Source organism: Salmo salar, chromosome 20, assembly GCF_965601325.2.
Source record: "Salmo salar chromosome 20, fSalSal1, whole genome shotgun sequence".
Lineage (NCBI taxonomy): Eukaryota > Metazoa > Chordata > Actinopteri > Salmoniformes > Salmonidae > Salmo > Salmo salar.
Window position 1 is genome coordinate 26,556,394 of NC_138310.1, and position 18,252 is coordinate 26,574,645.

Genomic DNA, 18,252 nt, shown 5'->3' on the forward strand with positions numbered 1-18,252 from the left:
TTTTGAGGATCTTCAATTTCAAACATGGGACCAACACTATACATGTTGCGTTTACATTTTTGTTCAGTGTAGTATAAAAATTCTGAAAAACAATGTACTGAAAATGAACTGAAGTTATAATAAGACTAGTCCAATGCTTTTTGGCTTAGAATTAGTGCCAGGGAGCCTGCCATGAGGCTAGGGAATTAAAATGTCTAGAAATAGGGAAGCGCACCAATTCTTACCTCACTCATCAGGGTCTCCAGCTCCTGATCCTTCTCAGAGATCAAGGCGCTGCTTTTATGGATGGACTTCTGGAGGGAGGCTTTCTCCTCATCTAACTGTTTCTTCATTGTGGTCTCTCTGTCAAGGACAAAACAGAATTATGATATAGTCATAAGAGTTTAACCACTCCAAAAGGGAATAGTGAAGCACTGACCATGCATAATCTGACTGAACTCTAATGTCTACTGGAGTACCACCAGCAGCCGACTGGTTTCTTAAGTTCGGTTAAAAGGTGCACTATGAAGAAATCCCTCTGCCATTTCCTGGTTGTAAAAATTCTAATAGTTTGCCTAACTTCAGTTTATGTGACAAAACAAGCTAGTTGTAGAGAATCATTGAACCATCTAAATAGCTGTGAAATATATTTTCCATAACAAATAATATTGTATTTTCAGCTGTTTGAAGCTCATGTACAAAACTCCAAATAAAAGACGAAAAAACAAAACTTAATGGGAAGCATAGTAATAGTGCACATAGAACAGCTTTACCGCTTCTTAGACTTGCTTTCAAAGAGAATGACAGATCTATAACTCACATTTCTATGTGAATTTGGTCAGGTCACCCGAAATGTTGCTGCTTTAAACTCCATCTTTATATATACTCATAGAACGGTGCTTGTGAAACTAATTCAGAAGCATGGAATAAAAAGGTGACCGTACGTACATCCCAACCAGAAGCCATGGATTACAGGCAACATCCGCACCGAGCTAAAGGCTAGAGCTGCCGCTTTCAAGGAGCGGGACACTAATCCGGACGCTTATAAGAAATCCCACTATGCCCTCAGAAGAACCATCAAACAGGCAAAGCATCAATACAGGACTAAGATTGAATCCTACTAAACCGGCTCTAACGCTTGTCGGATGTGGCAGGGCTTGCAAACTTTTATGGACTATAAAGGGAAACCCAGCCACGAGCTGCCCAGTGACGCGAGCCTATCAGACAGGCTAAATGCCTTTTATGCTCGCTTCGAGGCAAACAAAAGTGAAGCATGCATGAGAGCGTCAGCTGTTCCAGACGACTGTGTGAACACGCTCTCCATAGCCGATGTGAGCAAGACCTTTAAACAGGTCAACATCCAACAGACCTATTACCAGGACGTGTACTCAGAGCATTCGCGGACCAACTGGCAAGTGTCTTCACTGACATTTTCAACCTCTCCCAGACCGAGTCTGTAATACCTACAAGCAGACCACCATAGTCTCTGTGCCCAAGAAAACGAAGGAAACCTGCCTAAATGACTACCGCCCATAGCACTCACGTCGGTAGCCATGAAGTGCTTTGAAAGGCTCGTCATGCCTCACATCAACACCATGATCCCGGAAACCCTAGACCCACTCCAATTCGCATACCACCCAAACAGATCCACAGATGGAGCAATCGCACTCCACACTGCCCTTTCCCACCTGGACAAAAGGAGCACCTATATGAAAATGCTGTTCATTGACTACAGCTCAGCGTTCAATACCATAGTGCCCTCAAAGCTCATCACTAAGCTAAGGACTAAACACCTCCCTCTGCAACTGGATCCTGGACTTCCTGACGGGCTGCCCCCAGGTAGTAAGGGTAGGCAACAATACATTTGCCACGCTGATCCTCAACACTGGGGCCCCTCAGGGGTGCATGCTTAGTCCCCTCCTGTACTCTCTGTTCACCCATGACTGCGTTTCCAAGCACGACTCCAACACCCTCATTAAGTTTACTGACAAAACAACAGTGGTAGGCCTGATCAGACAACAATGAGACACTCAATAGGAGGTCAGAGACCTGGTAGTGTGGTGCCAGGACAACAACCTCTCCCTCAACGTGATCAAGACAAAGAACATGATCGTGGATTACAGTAAAAGGAAGGCCGAACACGCCCCCATTAACATCAACGGGCCTGTAGTGGAGCGGGTCGAGAGCTTCAAGTTCCTTGGTATCCACATCAACAAACTATCATGGTCCAAACACTCCAAGAAAGTCGTGAAGAGGGCACAACAATGCCTTTTCCCCCTCAGGAGACTGAAAAGATTTGTCATGGGTCCCCAGATCTTCAAAAAGGTTCTACAGCTGCACCATTGAGAGCATGCTGACCAGTTGCATCCACGCCTGGAATGGCAACTGCTCGGCAAACCGACTGTAAGGCGCTGCAGCCCAGTACATCACTGAGGCCAAGCTTCCTGCCATGCAGGACCTATATACTAGGCGTGTCAGAGGAAGGCCCAAAACATTGTCTAAGACTCAAGTCATAGACTGTTCCCTCTGCTAACGCACAGCAAGTGGTACCGGAGCGCTCGAGGCTGTAATCGCTGACAAAGATGCTTGAACAAAGTACTGCGTAAAATGTCTGAATACTTATGTAAATGTGACATTTATTTTAAGAAATTATCTAACATATCTAAAATCCTGTTTTTGTTGTGTCATTATGGGGTATTGTATGTAGATTGATGAGGGGAAAAAAACGAATTCATCCATTTTAAAATAAGGCTTTAACGTACCAAAATGTAGAAAAAGTCAAGGGGTCTGAATACTTTCCAAATCCACTGTATATCTGGGGAAGGGTAAAAAAACATTTCTAGAGTGTTGAAAGTTTCCAAGAGCACAGTGGTCTCCATCATTGGGAAATTGGAACAACATGGAATTACCCAGACTCTGCCTAGAGCTGGTTGTCTAACCAAACTGAGCAACCGGGCAAGAATGACCTTGCTCAGGGAGGTGACCAAGAACCCAATGACCACCAGAACTACAGAGATCCTTGGCTGAGATGGGAGAACCTGCCAGAAGGACAACAGTCTACAGCACTTCACCAATCTGGGCTTTATGGGAGAGTGGCCAGACAGAAGCCACTCCTGAGAGAAAGGCACACGACAGAGCGCCTGGAGTTTGTAAAAAGGCACATGAACGATTCAGAGCATAAGGGAAAAGATTCTGTGGTCTGATGAGACAAAACTAACTCTTTGGCCTGAATGGAAATCGCTATGTCTGGAGAAAACCAGGCACAGTTCGTCACCCGTCGAACACCATCCCTACCGTGAAGCATGGTGGTAGCAGTATCATGCTATGTGGATACTTTTCAGTGGCAGGGACTGGGAGACCGGTAAGGATAGAGGGAACAATGAATGGAGACAAATACAGGCAAATCGTTGATGAGAACCTGCTTCAGAGTGAAAATGACCATAGACTGGGGGCAAAGATTTACATTCCAACAGGACAATGACCCCACGCCTACAGCCAAAGCAATGCTGGAATGGCTTTAGAACAAGAATGTGAAAGTCCTTGAGTGGCCTAGCCAAAGCCCAGACATGAATCCCATTGAAAATATGTGGATATAGTTGAATATCGCTCTTCCCTACCACTCCCCATCTTATTTAACAGAGCTTGAGAAAAATCACCAAATCCAGATGCGCAAAGCTGATACAGACACGCAAGACGATGCAAAGCTGTAATCGCCAGCAAAGTTGCTTCTACAAAGTATTGATTTAGGGGTGTGAATACTTATGTCAATTATATACTTAATTTTTAATACACTTGTGAGGAAAAAAAATCTATTTAATCCATTTTGAATTCAGGCTGGAACAACAAAATGTGGAATAAGTCAAGGGGTATAAATAATTTGAAAGCACTGTAAATATACTGAGATGACAAACAGCAAGTGAATTCGAGGGATTACTCATATTACAGCAACCTCTCTATGGTAACAGAGAGTCAAAACATGTTAGAATCACCTTTGGGAGAGATTACAGCTGTGAGTGTTTCTGGGAAAGTCTCGAATGGCTTTCCACACCTGGATTGTGCAACATTTGCCCATTATTCTTCTCAAAATTCTTCAAGATTTGTCAAATTGGTTGTTGATCATTGCTAGACAACCATTTTCAGATCTTGCCATAGATTTTCACGCAGATTTAAGTTAACTTGCCCACGCAGGAACATTCACTGTCTTCTTGGTAAGCAACTCCAGTGTATATTTGGTCTTGTGTTTTAAGTTATTGTCGTGCTGAAAGGTGAATTAATCTCCCAGTGTCTGGTGGAAAGCAGACAACCAGGTTTTCCTCTAAGATCGCTGTGCTTCTTTTTTATCCTGAACATTTTCAGTCCTTAGCAATTACATGCAGCCATCACTATGCTTGAAAATATGGAGAGTGGTACTCAGTAATGTGTTGCATTAGATTTGCCTCGAACATAAAACGTATTCAGCACAAAAAGTTAATGGCTTTGACACATTTTTTGTAGTATTACTTTAGCGCCTTTTTATTGTGTACAGGCGTCCTTCTTTTTACTCTGTCATTTATGTTCACAATGTTGTTGAGCCATCGTCAGTTACCTCCCATCACAGCCATTAAAAACTCTTAACGGTTTTAAAGTCCCCGATGGCCTCATGGTGAAATCCCTGAGCGGTTTCCTTTCTCTCCGGCAACTGAGTTAGGAAGGACGCCTGTATCTTTGTAGTGATTGGATGATGATTCGATACACCCAAAGTGTAATTAATAACTTAAACATGCTCAAAGGGATATTCAATATCTGCTTTAAATTTGTTTTACCCATATGTGCCCTTCTTTGCGAGGCATTCGAATACCTCCCTGGTCTTTGTGGTTGAATCTTTTGTTTGAAATTCACTGCTCGACCTTACAGATAATTGTATGTGTGGTACAGCGACGAAGTAGATGTTCCAAAATCATGTTAAACACTATTATTGCACACAAGAGTGAGTCCATGCAACTTAAGCAATTTTTTTGTCCTTAACATATTTAGGCACGCCATAACAAAGTGGTTGAATACTTATTGACCCAAGACATTTCAGCTTTTCATTTTTAATTAATGTGTAAAAAAAAAAGGCAAAAGAGGCTGTTAGCAGACAGAGTACGTAGACAGAGCACAAACATGACATGCCACGTTGATGAATGGAGAAGTGATGCAAACATCCATGCTTAATTGCAGAACTGTTGGGAGTGTCTATTTTCGACTAGAAACGGCAAACAACTTTCGGACAATTGATTTGGATGGAAATGAAAACAGCATTATAGACACGACTAGCTAAATACAGCATGTTTCTACACAGTTTCTCACCTCTGCTTCATTTCTTGCAACTGTTTATTGAGCTTGGACTGCTGAGCTTCCAGCTAAGAAAAAATAACATACATTACAGGATGAATTGCTTGGTTGGAAAGTTGTAGTAATTCAATGTAAATGTTACATTCTTAAAATCTAGAGGCAGTTTGAGGGAGGAGGTAACACATCAGTAGTCCAGTGCTGGTACCTTCTGCTGGCCACTGGTCTCCTTCTTGCTGCTGCCAAGCTCCCTGGTCAGCTTGTTGTTCTCCTCCTGTAAGGCCACCAGGGACTGGGACTTCACAGAGGCAGCTTGCTTCAGCTCATCACTAAACACACACATTATTATAATTCAGTAATAATTCTTATCTCAGATATTTGGGTCTTGAGGTTGGGTATGAAGACAATGTCTGACACTTCAATGTCTGAATATTTAAAGTCTGAAGACTGTTGAGAGCAATGAGCTATAACTCATACCCAGTGTGTACGTGTGTGTAATGTATTTTCATCCAGAATAAGAATGTCAGAGCGAGGACAATTAAAAGCATGGAGTAAAGAAAGCAAGTTTGCATTTCTTTTACGTAAACCTATAAGAAAAATAAATAAATCAAGACAGGTTCAATAATTATCCTAGCGATCAACTGCATTTAACTGCTCCCTGCATCAAGGGTTAGTTACCGCGATAGTACCCCCTCTGCCCCAACCCCGCTGTCGGATGTTGGCACTCAGCCAGGACCTGCCAGATGGATACACAGCTGACTATCAAGGCCCATCTGACTAATCACATTGAGAAAATACTCAACAGGGATATTCCATTGATGACAAATGGAAGGTAGGGCTAGTAAGAAAATGATCTGGGCTGCTGTGATGGTCTTCACACATACAGTGCATTCCGAAAGTATTCAGACCCCTTCACTTTTTCCACATTTTATTAAGTTACAGCCTTTTCCTAAATGTATATATATTTTTGCCCTCATCAAATCTACACACAATACCCCATAATGACTAAGCGAAAACAGGTTTTGTGAAATACCTTATTTACATAAGTATTCAGACCCTTTGCGATAAGACTCGAAATTGAGCTCAGGTGCATCCTGTTTCCATTGATCATCCTTGAGATGTTTCTACAACTTCATTGGAGTCCACCTGTGGTAAATTCATTTGAACAGGGCAGCACGGCTGGCCCTTAAATGTACAAGGAGAGCTAACATTAACAATATGAATGTAAATCTCTCATGGCTCAAAGTGAAGGAGATTGACTTCATCATTACTTGTTTTTGTTAGAAGTGTTAACATGCTGAATGCACCGAGGTGTCTGTTTAAACTACTAGCACACAGCTTGGACACCCATGCATACTCCACAATACATGCCATCAAGGGTCTCTTCACAATCCCAAAGTCAAGAACAGACTATGGGAGGCACATTGCACTACATAGAGCCATGGCTACACGGGGGACTGATGCATGCAGTAGAATCAGATAAAAAGAGACACACACAAGCAGACACATATAAGACACACACGTGCACATTGTATTGTAAATATGTGGTGGTGGAGTGGTGGTTCCTGAGGGAACACATTGAATGTGTTGGGTAAGGTGTTATGAAATGTAATGTCATGTAGTATTTTAAACTGTATGTATGTAACTGTCATATGTTGTTGGACCCCAGGAAGAGTAGCTGCTGCATGGGGATCCATAATAAACACAAAAACATAACCCGTTGGCCTAAATGCAAAGCGTTATGTCTGGAGAAAACCAGGCACAGCTCATCACCCATCCCTACCATGACGCATGGTGGTGGCAGCATCAAAATGTTTTCACTGTCATTATGGGGTATTGTGTGTAAATCAATGTAATATTTTTAATTCAGGCTGTAACACAACAAAATGCGTAATGTGGAAAGTCAAGGGGTATGAATACTTTCTGAAGGCAAGCACACACACACACACCACACACAGTATACTCACATCTCCTGGCACAGGCCACTTATTTTCTGGTTCTCTGAGCTGAGCTGCTCTTTAGAAAGGTTGAGCTCCTCTTTGTACTTGGAATTTTGTTGCTTCAAGGAATCCAGCTAAGCAATAACAAAAAAACATAGATCACTTCTAATGTACTGTATATAATACAGATTGTTTGAATCCTCTGAAAGTTGAAGTTGAGCGCATTTTTCTCACTATAACTTTCAGTCCCTAGTGGACTTTACTTGTGCCGGTATGAGTATTGAGAGTACATAAAGGATTGATGCAATTTCTTATTTTATGTTGGGCAATGAAATCAACAACAAAAAAAGTACAAGTTGAAATGATCAAATTTAAAAATGTGGGGCTGAAAAATCCTGTTTAACGTGGAATTGGCTATGTGATCGTGGTAAGTGTGAGCATGCCAGCATCTGTGGCAAAAATTCTGTTTACATGTATCACTGTATTATGCTATGAATACTAACTTATAAAAGTGCTTTGCAACCATTACACCCCGAAACCAAACTTCTGTTAAGTTTACAAGGAGCCCCTTCCACAGTCCTTAGTGAGAGCCCTATATGAGACAGTGACAAAGCCATCATTCCTCACCCATACAATTTCAACAATCTCCATACCTTAATGAAAATCCATGATGCTCAACCACTATAGTAGACCCCATCTGAGGCATTACATACTCCATATACCTGATTGGTCATCTCCTGCTTGGCACTCCTGAACTCCTCCAGCAGAGACTGGGCCTTACTATTCTCCTGCTGCAGAAGGCCCTTCTCTTGTGTCAGCAACTCCACGACCTCAGCAGTCTTCCCTGAGGACTCCGCTGCCTAGGTAGTGAGGGAGAGGGGGGCATGTCAACCAGACATATATAATGAAATACCTGTAATTTACTTGGATAGGGGTTGGATGAGGTGAACCCCTATGTCCTGAGATATCATCATTTGATGGAGCCTTATTTTACACAAACCCAAATCAACTCTAATCAGAGGATCATTAAAGGATCACTCCATTTTCTCATATTATGCCGAATTAATTTGCATGCTTTGCATGTCAGTCATCCAAATCATTCCAAACCAGATTTTGAAGCTCTAGTGGGTTACAATGATTGTTTCTCCAATGCAATTAGTGTAATCATCAGAAATCATTGCAATGCCCACATCTACTACTACTTACTATTTTCAAACCAAATTCTAAGGGAGCGGAGATGTAACCATCTACCCCAACCAAGGAACTTCTCAAATCACGTTCTAAGCCCAAAGGAATTTACATTTCATAAATAAACTTTCCGCAATGGACTAGAAGCAAGAGAGCAGTTAGTAAAGGAGATTAAACAAAAATGAAGGTAAATAGAAGACCGGAGTAGCATGCAGTGAGGTTGAAACATGACCACAGCCATCTCAAAGTGAGGGTTAGTTACGGGGTTTGTTAGTAATGGAGTACCTCAAGCTGCTTGGAAAAAGCATTTTTTAGTTGAGCCTCAAGCTGGGTGACCTGCTGGGTGGCTTTGTCCCTCTCCTTGAGCAAGGCATCCTTCTGGACCTTCAGGTCTTCCAGGTTGGTGGCCATTTCTTCTCTGACCTTGGTAGACACAGATGCCTCCTCCACAGAGGCTTTGTGCTGTCCCTCCATCACTGCCTTCTCAGCACGTAGGGCCTGGGCATCTGCTTCAAGCTGTGTCTGGGAAACTTGCAGCATCTCTACCTCCCCCATGAGCCTTGAGTGTTCCCCATCCCTACTCTCTTGGCTGCTGTGGAGGGAGGAAAGGTCTTTCTCCAGGCGGGACTGTATAGCTAGGAGGTCTACCTTCTCCTTAGCCAGGGAGGAGACCTCGTTGACAAGCTTCTCCAGCTTGGCAGACAGGCACACTTGGTCTCCGGCCAAGTCACCCTTTTCCTGGTCCCTCTCCTTCAGCTGTGCCTTTAAGTTCTCAACCTCCCCAGCCAAGGCTTTTCTCTCCACTCCAATAACCTTAAGGTTGGCAGACAACTCATCCATGGCCTTCTCTCTGGTGACAGATTGTTGAGTGAGGTCCTGCACTTTGACTTGCATCTGGGCATTCTCCTCAAGCAGACCCTGTCTCTCACCTAACAATCCAGTGTGGGTTGTCTTAAGTTGCCCTAAATCACTATGCAAACTATTTCTCTCAGAGGCCATTGTGTCTCTTTCAACACAAACAGAGGCAACCTCTGCCTTCAGGCTGGATTCAGACCGCAGGAGAGTAATCTTCTCCTGTGTCAGAGTGAACAACTGTGTCTGTAAGTCCTCTCTCTCTCTGGAGAGGTCATCCTTTGCAGAGGACAGTTTACTTCGGTCACTGGCTTCAGTCTGCTGCTGCGATTCAAGAAGCATTTTTGCCTTTGAAAGTGATTCTGTTTGACCTTTGAACTCCTGGACCTGCAGAAGCAGATCCTCTTTGTCCTTCTGCAGGCTCTTGTTAAGCTCCATCTGCTGGGAAAGCAGGAGATCCCGCTTTTTTGTTAGGGTATCGTTCTGCTGAATGAGTTCCAAACGCATCTGCTCAGAGTTGCCTTTTAGTTCATGATGCTCCTCTGCAAGTTCAGTTTTGCTTTTTTCAAGGGCCTCCCTCTCTGAGCAAAGCTTCTGAAGCTGTGCCTGTAGATCAACCTTTTCTTTTTTCAAGGAAGCTCCCTCAGCCTCCAACTTTTCTATCTTCTGTTTTAATTCCTCCAGCAAGGACGTGAGGTTGGAATTGGCTTGCTTCAGGTCATCATTGGCCTTAGAGGAGCTGTCCAGCTGGTCCTTCATACTGCGGATCTCACCTGCTAGCTTGTCACGCTCTTTTGTTAGAGTACACTTTTCAGAGATCTCCTTTGTGTGCTTTTCTTCCAGATCCTCCTTTTCATGTACCAAACGGTCACTCTCCATGTTCTGCTTTTCCAGTGTTAATTCTATAGCCATCTTCTCTTTGCGTATGGAGTGTAGCGCCTTCTCAGTCTCTGCATTCTGGAGACAAAGTGCTTCCTTCTCCTCACCAAAAGATGACAACAGCTCTTTGACTTTCTCCTTAGAGGTTGCCACTTCCTCTGTAGAGAGTCTGAGCTTCTCCTTTAACTCTTCTCTCTCCTTGATAAGTTCATCTTTCTCAGAACACACCTTTCGCTGGGTAGCAAGCAGGTCCTCTTTCTCCTGCAGGAGGTGAAGCCTCTCAGAGTCGGTAACCTCACTGCTGGTCTTGGACTGGTCCAGCATTTTGGCCAGGCTCATTTTTGAAGCATGTAGCTCGACCTTGTCATGGACAGACTTCTCAAGATCCTTCTTAGTGATATTCAGCTGATTTTGAAGCTCTGCATTCAAGGCTTGGAGGGCCTCTTTGTCAAAAATGGCAGCATTAATTTGAGTAAACATCTCCACTTTATCTTTGCCCAAGGTCTCCGTCTGTGCCTGCAGCTGAGTGTTTTTCAGATAGAAGTCTTCTTTTTCCAAGCTTAAAGACTGACACCTTGCCTGCAACTCCACATTCTTTGCATCAAGGGATTTCTTAGCATTTCTGGCTGCATCCCTCTCCAACAAAAGGCTATCCTTCTCAGAGGTCAGCTTCTCCCTGCTTTGCTTGAGCTCCTCCTGGAGCTCGTTCCTCTCCTCACAGGTCTTCTCATAGACCTCTGCTAGCTGCTTCCTCTTAGTTTCCTGCTGCAGGATCTCCTGTTGGTACTTCAAAAGGACCTCATTCTTCTCTGCATTCGTCTTTTGAAGCTCCTCAATTTGGGACTGACGCTCCGCTTCAGATTGACTTAGGGATTTGTTATTGGCCTGTGCCTCCTCAACAGCAACTCTGAGCTTCTCCACCTCTCTGGATAGTGAGGCATTCTCTCCATCTAGCTTCCGGTTGGTGGTCCAAAGTTCCTCCTGCTCTTTTGTGAGCTTGTCCCTCAGTGTCAGAAGTTCTTCAGTCTTACCTGAGAGCTCCTGGTGACTAGCCTCCGAGGCCGAGAGCTTGGCCTCGAGTTCGGAGAGTTGATTTTTGAGACTTCCTTTCTGAGCTTTGAGATGTGAGCTTTCCTTAGACATGTGCGCCAGCACTGAGATTTGCTTCTTCAGGTCTGTGGACAATCGCTCAATATGCTGCCCGGAGGAGTCGAGCTCATCAGAAAGAAACTGAGGGGAAAAAGTTGAAAGAAAAAAAATGGGCATATAAAGGGAAAAGTAACAAAATAAGTCAAGCATTTTATTACAAAAGTTATAAAATGCAATGGGAAAAGTTAAGCTGGTGCAAGCATAAAAGACAGTTGGGAGAAAAAGAAACTTAAAGCTGACATGAAAACTTGAGAAAACAGAGGTACACCAATGGAGTGCTTATGATTGCATGTGTATGTAGGTGTGTGTGCCCTTTCAAAGTGGCCTCTAATGATTCAGGTTTTCAAATCAGTGTGCACCAGGTGAGGAGTGTGTGCGTAATTGAGTACTTTCCATTGAGAATTTTTTTTTTTTTACAAGTAGATAACCCTATCATAATTGTATTATAATGGTTGTGCCACGAAAGCCCCTTTTCATCCCTTTGATATTAAGTAGAAATTGTGCACCAATATTGTATTTTAAAAGCCGTTACGTGAACAGAACTCGTTAAATATGGTCAAACTAGTGCAAAAGCAAGTGAGCTGGTTCTACACTTTGACAATTTTCTGTTGTTTTGTGGTGTAAAACTGAGTGTGTTGAGCTTAACACGTCAACCCTGTTACCCATAGACAGGCAAAAAAAATAATATATATATATATATATATATATATATATATATCTTTAAAAAAAAAAACATATATATATATAATATATATATATATATATATGTCAGAAGTTCACATAAACGAGTTTTAATGACTCCAACCTAAGTGTATCAACCACTCCACAAATTTCTTGTTAACAAACTATAGTTTTGGCAAGTCTGTTAGGACATCTACTTTGTGCATGACAAGTCATTTTTCCAACAATTGTTTACAGACAGGTTATTTCACTGTATCACAATTCCAGTGGGTCAGAAGTTTACATACACTAAGTTGACTGTGCCTTTAAACAGCTTGGAAAATTCCAGAAAATTATGTCATGGCTTTAGAAGCTTCTGATAGGCTAATTGACATCATTTGAGTCAATTGGAGGTGTACCTGTGGATGTATTTCAAGGCCTACCTTCAAACTCAGTGACTCTTTGCTTGACATCATGGGAAAATCAAAATAAAATCAGCCAAGATCTCAGGAAAAAATTGTATACCTCCACAAGTTTAGTTCATCCTTGGAAGCAATTTCCAAATGCCTGAAGGTACCATGTTCATCTGTACAAACAATAGTACGCAAGTATAAACACCATGGGACCTCGCAGCCGTCATACCGCTCAGGAAGGAGATGCATTCTGTCTCCTAGAGATGAACGTACTTTGGTGCGAAAAGTGCGAATCAATCTCAGAACAACAGCAAAGGACCTTGTGAAGATGCTGGAGGAAACCGGTACAAAAGTATCTATATCCACAGTAAAACGAGTCCTATATCGACATAACCTGAAAGGCCACTCAGCAAGGAAGAAGCCACTACTCCAAAACCACCATAAAAAAGCCAGACTATGGTTTGCAACTGCACATTTGGAGAAATGTCCTCTGGTCGCATGAAACAAAAATCGAACTGTTTGGCCATAATGAACCAACCTTATGTTTGGAGGAAAAAGGGGTAGGCTTGCAAGCCGAAGAACACCATCCCAACTGTGAAGGACAGGGGTGGCAGCATCATGTTGTGGGGGTGCTTTGCTGCAGGAGGGACTGGAGCACATCACAAAATAGATGGTATCATGAGGAAAGAAAATTATGTGGATATATTGAAGCAAGACATCAGTCAGGAAGTTAAAGCTTGGTCACAAATGGGTCTTCCAAATGGACAATGACCCCAAGCATACTTCCAAAGTTGTGGCAAAATGGCTTAAGGACAACAAAGTCAAGGTATTAGAGTGGCCATCACAAAGCCCTGACCTCAATCCCATAGAAAAGTTGTGGGCAGAACTGAAAAAAACATGTGTGAGCAAGGAGGCTTACAAAACCTGACTCATTTACACCAGCTCTGTCATGAGGAACGGGCCAAAATTCACCCAACTTATTGTGGGAAGCTTGTGGAAGGCTACCCGAAACGTTTGACCCAAGTTAAACAATGTAAAAGGCAATGCTACCAAATACTAATTGAGTGTATGTAAACTTCTGACCCACTGGGAATGTGATGAAAGAAATAAATCATTCTCTCTACTACTATTCTGACATTTCACATTCTTAAAATAAAGTGGTGATCCTAACTGACCTAAAACAGAGACAGGACATTTAGGATTAAATGTCAGGAATTTGGAAAACTGAGTTTAAATGTAGTTGGCTAAGGTGTATGTAAACTTCCAACTTCAACTGTACATTGTGAAGCTTGCATTCAATTGCTCCTCCTTGTTGCACACAAGAAGATACCATTCCCCCTGTCACAAGGGGTTTATGGCTGATTTAAGATTAAATCGTCAACCACGTTACAGTCAACCCTGTTATTTTACTTGGCACTTAAAAATACACGTATTATAGTAAATGGGAAAACATGTTTTATTGAGTTGAAGATGTGTTTGTTCTTCATGACAGAATGTTAAAATTAGGTGAAATAAAAAGCTTTTTTTCAACAAGTTACGCTACCAAAAAGGGATTGAAATTGTGGAACAACCCATAAATGGTGAGCACAGACTGAAGCCCTACACTTTACATACCGGCTACTCATCGTGAAACGACACTAATTAAACCACAAACAATTATGTGGTTACTACATCCAGTTAATCAAGATTATTGAAGCATGAATTAAAATGTCAACATCAGTTTTTTGTATGTCTCTGCTTTCAAAGTAGGCCCTAAAACCACACCACAACATAGCCACACAGTCAATGCTGAAATGAAGATGGTGCATATATGACAACACATATTATATATTACATGGTGCAATGGGCTTGAATAAACAGTTATTATCAAAAAGCAATAATATGAGCAGATAAAATGCTAAAATGAATCTTAGGCTTAGTGTTTTTTTTTATGATTCAATTTCTTTTAATGAAATCAAAGAATGAGGTCACTGTGATAGAACAATTACGGCATAACAGTCAACCTTTCATGAAAGTAATACAGACTTCAGCTATTTCTTACCTTCCTTCCTCCTTCATACAGTATGATTACTACCCTGACATTAGAAGTGAGGTGGTCTAATTAGCATCAAGTGAATATCAAACCTGACCATAGACCACTTCAGGCAACACTTTATTTGACTTGAAAACAACATAGTCAAATGGTAATGACCAGGTCATTTCTGTACTGTAAAATAAGGTGCTACTGACATCTCTTACAGAACGTGGATAGGACTATACTGGAAAAATGTTCTCACTTAATACTTCAGTCAACCTAAAGAAACCTAACGCGAAGCAGCAATATGTTTTGTACAAAAAGGCAGCACCTCCTGAGAACATCAAACATGGTGATCCTGATAATGATATGGTGGGTGCTCACCTGAGCCTTCTCTTTGTAAGGCTGCAGCTCAGCCACCAGCCTCTCCAGCTCCTGGGCCTTCTCCCTGGAGACACTCAGCTCCTGCTTGGTCTGGTCAGCCTGACCCTGCAGCTCCTGGAGCTGCTTGGCATGGTGCTCTGAGGCCTCAGACAGGGCCTTCTGCTGGGAGGTCTGAAGATCCTTGGCCTGGGCCTCACCCTGCTGCAAACTCTTCTCCTACACACAACATAAAATGAAGGAGACAGTAACTAACATTAATCATTTGCTGTTTGGTAGGGGGACAGTGGTAGATTATTTCAGTGTTTTGGTTAGAGACAGTAAAATGTCTATTACTGAAAAATGTAGGCCGTTTTACAGCAAACCTCTGCTCTTTACATCTACTTTATCCCAATCATCAACATCTCAAAGCCATCTCTGGGTTTTCACTCACCAGTTGTGTGATTTTCCCCTGCAGGTTGCTTAGCTGGCCCTGATGCTCGTCTCTGGCCCCCTTCAGCTCCTGCTCCTTCTGGGCAACTTCCTGCTGTTGTTGCTCCTCAGAACAGGCAGCCCGCTCCTTCTCCTCTGCGAGTTGGGTCTGTAACTCTTCCAGCCTCCTGGTAAATGGGACGGAGGGGGAGATGAATCTCTGACCAAATGAGACCGGTGGCATTCAAACAAACTGTAACTTCATTGTAGAGGACAGATTCAAACAGTTTTTGACTGAAAGTGAAGAACTGATAAACCAGGGCGATGGACAGGTTTTGTGCATTGTTGACATACTCTCATTAAATATTGACACTGGAGGAAACCTGATTGTGGACTTCTCAGATGACAGTAAGCCATTAAACTATTTGAATATGTTTGAGAACACCTTTGTTTGTGACATTTCATTTCATTGTGTACCTTTCTTTTCTTTTTTTCTACTTTGTTTATATTGTAGGAACACAAAGAAAGTAGAAATAAAGTAAAAAAGAACAAAAAAGACCTGGCAGTTATAGTGCACGTCATACCTTCAACATATTAGTTACATTGACATCTTTGAATTAGACCTTTCCCAAGTATGAAACCCATTTTTCCCAGTATTCCTGACCTCTCTCCTCTTGAGCTCTTAAAGCAAAGGTCATACGCTCCATGTGGTGTATTTCTTTTATCCATTGTGTCACTGTAGGAGGGTCTTTTTGTAGCCATTTACTAGTGACAGCCTTTTTACTGGCTGCCAGTAGGACCTTCAAGAGGTACTTTTCTCTATTGTGTAAGTTATCAGGTATTTCACCCAAGAACAAAGAAATTAATGTTTGTTCTATGTCAAATCCCATTATTTTTCCAATGTTAGATCTTATTTCTCCCCAGTAGGTTTCGATTGCGGGGCAAGTCCAAAAGATATGAGAGTGATCCACCCTCGATAGGCCGCATTCTCTCCAACAAGGATGTAGGGAGCCAGTCTGTTTTGATTTCAGTTTAGGTGTTATGAAGAAACGTACAACATTCTTCCAACAGAATTCTCTCCATGACCTTGAGTTGGTGGCGCTTTGTTGAGTCTCTAATATGTTCAACCATGTTTCATCAGTTCTTTACATGTTAAGTTCCTCCTCCCATTTCTTTTTAATATAGTTTGTAGAATGTTTCTTTGAGGATTGAATACCCAAGTAGAGATTTGAGTTCGTTTTTTTGTTACTTCCCAAATTGTATGCGTTAGTGAATACTTGGATTAATTTGAGGTGCTCGAGGGTCAGTCACTTTTATCTCCCTTAAGAAATAGTGTCGAACTTGTAAGTATCTGTAAAAATCTTGTTTATCCAAGCCATGTTTTTACTTAGGTCCTGGAAGTTATCTAGGTCCCCATTCCTTATAATTGTACTGAATGATGTGATGCCTTTCTGCGTCCATTGTTTAAATCTGCTGTCCAGAGTTGCAGGGATGAAGCTGGAGTCGTATGCGGGCCAACTCAGCAGTTTGATCTCTCTGTCGAAATTATGTTGCTGAACTAGTCTAAACCATGTCTTCAGAGAGAAATGAATCCACTGATTTTGTCTATTGTATATTTCTATGACCATGTCCTTATTTCCCAAAACTGACTGTATGGGTATCTCTGTCAAAGTAGTCTCAATGTCTTTCCATTTGGATTCGTATTCTGAATTGCACCAACACACCAGAGGTCTCAATTGGGCTGACACATAATAATATTTTAGGTTTGGTAAGGCCATACCCCCACAGTTGTTTGGTAATTGTAATGTTGTATATCTAATTCTTGGTCTCTTACTGTTCCAGATAAACCTTGATATCCGTTTATCCCATTCTCTAAACTGTTTAGGCAGGATTTCTATGTGCAGTGATTGGAACAAATACAGTAACCTCGGCAGGATGTTCATTTTGATGGTTTCAATTCTACTACTAAGATCTAAGGGAAGTGAATTCCACCTGTCTAGGTCATCATTTATTTTCTTGTTGATGTGATCGTAATTCATGCTATAAAGTTTGGGTGTATGTTTTGGTAGATATACTCCAAGATATTTAATGGATGAAGAAGTCCAGTGGAAGTTATACCTACTCTTCAGCTCTTCCTGTGGGGTATAATTATATACTAGGGCTTGGGTCTTGTGTACGTTAAGCACATGCCCTGAATATGTTCCAAATGTTTGTAAAACATCCATCAATCTAGGTACACTTGAGCCTGGGTCTTTAATGAATAACAGAACGACATCAGCATACATGCATATCTTATGTTCACTGCCTCTTATTGTTATTCCCTCTAAGGTTGGGTCCTGTCTTATTGTTATTCCCTCTAAGGTTGGGTCCTGTCTTATTGTTATTCCCTCTAAGGTTGGGTCCTGTCTTATTGTTATTCCCTCTAAGGTTGGGTCTTGTCTTATTGTTATTCCCTCTAAGGTTGGGTCCTGTCTTATTGTTATTCCCTCTAAGGTTGGGTCCTGTCTTATTGTTATTCCCTCTAAGGTTGGGTCCTGTCTTATTGCCTGTGCTAATGGTTTGAGGTATGGGGAGAAGAGCGTGGGTGAAAGATTACAGCCTTGTCTTGCCCCTCGCTCTAATTTTATCGTTCGTGACAAATGTCCATTTATCTTTATTCTAGCGGTCGGACATGAATACAGTGTTTTGATGCCCTGTATCACTTCTTTGTTGAAACCAAATCTTTCCATAACTTGGAATAGGTAATCCCATCCCACTGAATCAAATGCTTTTTCTGCATCTAGACTGATTAATATTGCACTTGTCTTATTCTGAGTAATGTGGTCCATGACATGTAGTGTTCTCCTTATGTTGTCCTGTGTTTGCCTATTTTGTATGAAACCAGTTTGATCTCTGTCAATCTATTCTGGGATTATGTTCTCCATTCTTTTGGCTATTATTTACATTTACATTTAAGTAATTTAGCAGACGCTCTTATCCAGAGCGACGTACAAAATGGTGCATTCACCTTATGATATCCAGTGGAACAACCACTTTACAATAGTACATCTAAATCTTTTAAGGGGGGGGGGGGGGG

General features: G+C 41.9%; 1 protein-coding gene across 7 annotated transcripts in view; it reads right to left on the minus strand.

Moving 5' to 3' along the window:
• Nucleotides 1-18,252, minus strand: part of clip1a (CAP-GLY domain containing linker protein 1a) — a 57,491-nt gene that overhangs the window by 5,833 nt on the left and 33,406 nt on the right. For 4 of the 7 annotated variants that reach the window (XM_014161318.3, XM_045703126.2, XM_045703128.2 and 1 more), the window contains 8 exons: nt 15,199-15,364; nt 14,769-14,984; nt 8,703-11,378; nt 7,943-8,089; nt 7,257-7,363; nt 5,498-5,618; nt 5,308-5,360; nt 225-342 (listed from right to left, as the gene is read on the minus strand). In XM_014161318.3, the coding sequence (XP_014016793.3) occupies nt 225-342; nt 5,308-5,360; nt 5,498-5,618; nt 7,257-7,363; nt 7,943-8,089; nt 8,703-11,378; nt 14,769-14,984; nt 15,199-15,364 (3,604 nt within the window). The remainder of the gene's footprint in view (nt 1-224; nt 343-5,307; nt 5,361-5,497; nt 5,619-7,256; nt 7,364-7,942; nt 8,090-8,702; nt 11,379-14,768; nt 14,985-15,198; nt 15,365-18,252) is intronic. The other 3 variants (XM_014161320.3, XM_045703133.2, XM_045703132.2) reach the window with 3 other exon arrangements.